General features: G+C 37.0%; 1 protein-coding gene across 1 annotated transcript; it reads right to left on the reverse strand.

Moving 5' to 3' along the window:
- Positions 1-200: 200 nt before the first annotated feature.
- On the reverse strand, positions 201-1,397 carry LOC128276827 (uncharacterized). The gene is made up of 4 exons (XM_053015286.1): positions 1,352-1,397; positions 673-833; positions 402-568; positions 201-330 (listed from the first exon to the last, which is right to left on the reverse strand). The coding sequence occupies exons 2-4, from the start codon at positions 724-726 to the stop codon at positions 201-203; spliced, it is 351 nt and encodes a 116-aa protein (XP_052871246.1). The 5' UTR covers positions 727-833; positions 1,352-1,397.
- Positions 1,398-2,059: the final 662 nt, after the last annotated feature.

Here is a 2,059-nt window from a genome sequence, read left to right on the forward strand (position 1 = left end):
ACATCCGTAAAATGTATTTACATTTCAAATACCATCCATAAACATTTAATTACCGGTACATTTTCGAAATGGTTAAAACACTGTTGAAGACTTTCTTTGAACATAAGTAAAAGAATCGTCGGGCGACTGCTCTCGTTTTCGCTTGATGATGGGAACACCTCCCAGCAGGATGGAACGATTTACTACCCTGCCCGAGTGCTCTAGCCACAGTCTTCGGCGTGGAGCTGCATACTTGCAAGAGACTCAAACTGTTCACTGCACAGTGGACATGTGTACAGCCCATTATTGTTTTTCTCTTTGGTAGTGGTGACCGATTGAGTGGATTCCAAACTGAAAGAATAGAATGTTTGCTATTCAGAGATGCGTCTTAACGATCACACGAGGTACACTATAATAATTACACTGCAATCACACGCTGCATTTCACGCATCTTCGCCCGGCACACCTCTAAATCGTTTTGTGTTTCATACTTTTCGTTTTGCAGCTCACTTAATTTGTTATTCATCGCGACGATTTTTGACTCGGCCTCTTTTTTACTGCGTTCCATTTGCTCTAAATTCTGTGATATCTGTTTCGAAATTGCACCAAGAGTTGACAAAAATAGTTTTTAGTAAAGTCGACCATCTAGTAAAAAGATGTTGGTTCTTTTTTGCCCTATGTCATCTTTCTTACCTCTGCCACGATGAGTGCATTTCGCTCGGTTATCTCCATTTTCTCATTCTCCATTTTTGTCAGACTTTCTGTTAGATTATCAAACCTAATCCGGTGTTCCTCTGTGGTTTTCTGTAGCTCTTGCGCAATAACCTCTCTTTGCTTTGTAATCGTTTCAAGCTCTAAAAAATTCCAAATAATTGTTATTATTTGCAACGTGCTATGATGGGTTTTATGGTTCCGGTGACACAATGCTAATATGCCTGCAAATGTTTGTTTTGAGCTAATAATACGATGAGCAAAAACAATATAAAACGATCAAAATGTGTGTTTCTGTAACTTGTTGCATGTTAATAATTCATTACATTTAACTGCCACACGATATATAAAGTAACCTGAAAATAGTTTTTAACAAAAGATCTGAAGATGAGATGATGGCAACACTAGAGCAAATATGTAAAATGCATTTTTGGAACTCAGGAAACTGCTCTTGCTTGATTAATCCATTAGCTCTTTTCACGGTGTTTTGCTCTGAATCAAAGTCTGAACTTGAAACACTATAAAGCACCAGGAAAATACTATAACTTAACACAAATTAGCTGTATTGAAATTTCAGAAATCGTATTATTCAACTATTTGAGTAAGAGAGATGATTTTGGCATGCAGCAAATGTTTTGATTTGTAAATAACTGTATGATACCTTTATCTTTACCCTGTCCAACCCGACACAGTTCGTCACACTTGTTTGCCATCTGTAAAATCAAATCAAGCATTTTAAGAGAACAACCTTTTTTAGCGTATTCTAAAAAGCACTAACATTAGCTAATTGCGCACACGTGTCTTCGACCTTCTCTTCGAGTTGCGCCACCGTAACACGATGTCTTTCGGACTCAGCAGCATGTTTCGCCATCAAGCTCTCTCGATAGCCTTTCAGTTTGCTAATTTCTTCAAAATCAAAGTGTGAAATTAGTTGGGAGTGATGGAAACATTTCAGTAATCCTTATACCTTTCTCCAAACGCTCACATTCAACTCTACTTGATCGCAGTTGCTCATTCGCCTACGGAAGAGTACAAAAGAATTAGTAATATCAAATTACCGAAATTAACAATAAAATTCAATATCTAACAACAACTTAAATGTAATAATTGATTTACAAGTCTTCTTAGCATACCTCTACAAGTTCACTCGCTTTTTCTTTCAACTGAATACACTCTAAAAAGATAAAGAAGTGGCAAAGATTGTAGCTGTTTGCCTGTTCAACATACCAATCATGATTACCGTTTAAAAAAGTATCAGCTAATTTTCCCAGACGTCTGTTCTCCGCCTTAAGCTAAAAGAGGGTATTAGACAAAGCATATTTATGACTCCACGCAGTATCTGAAGCGCAAATAATGTCTCACATTTTTT

The sequence above is a fragment of the Anopheles cruzii genome, unplaced genomic scaffold (genome assembly GCF_943734635.1).
Source record: "Anopheles cruzii unplaced genomic scaffold, idAnoCruzAS_RS32_06 scaffold02615_ctg1, whole genome shotgun sequence".
NCBI classification, from domain to species: Eukaryota; Metazoa; Arthropoda; class Insecta; order Diptera; family Culicidae; genus Anopheles; species Anopheles cruzii.

Coding starts and splice junctions, on each gene's coding strand:
- LOC128276827 (XM_053015286.1), bottom strand. CDS start 726: ATGGAGAATGAGAAAATGGAGATAACCGAGCGAAATGCACTCATCGTG. Junction 569..672: donor ATGCACTCATCGTGGCAGAG/GTAAGAAAGATG, acceptor ATTTCGAAACAG/ATATCACAGAATTTAGAGCA. Junction 331..401: donor ATGCAGCGTGTGATTGCAGT/GTAATTATTATA, acceptor CTATTCTTTCAG/TTTGGAATCCACTCAATCGG.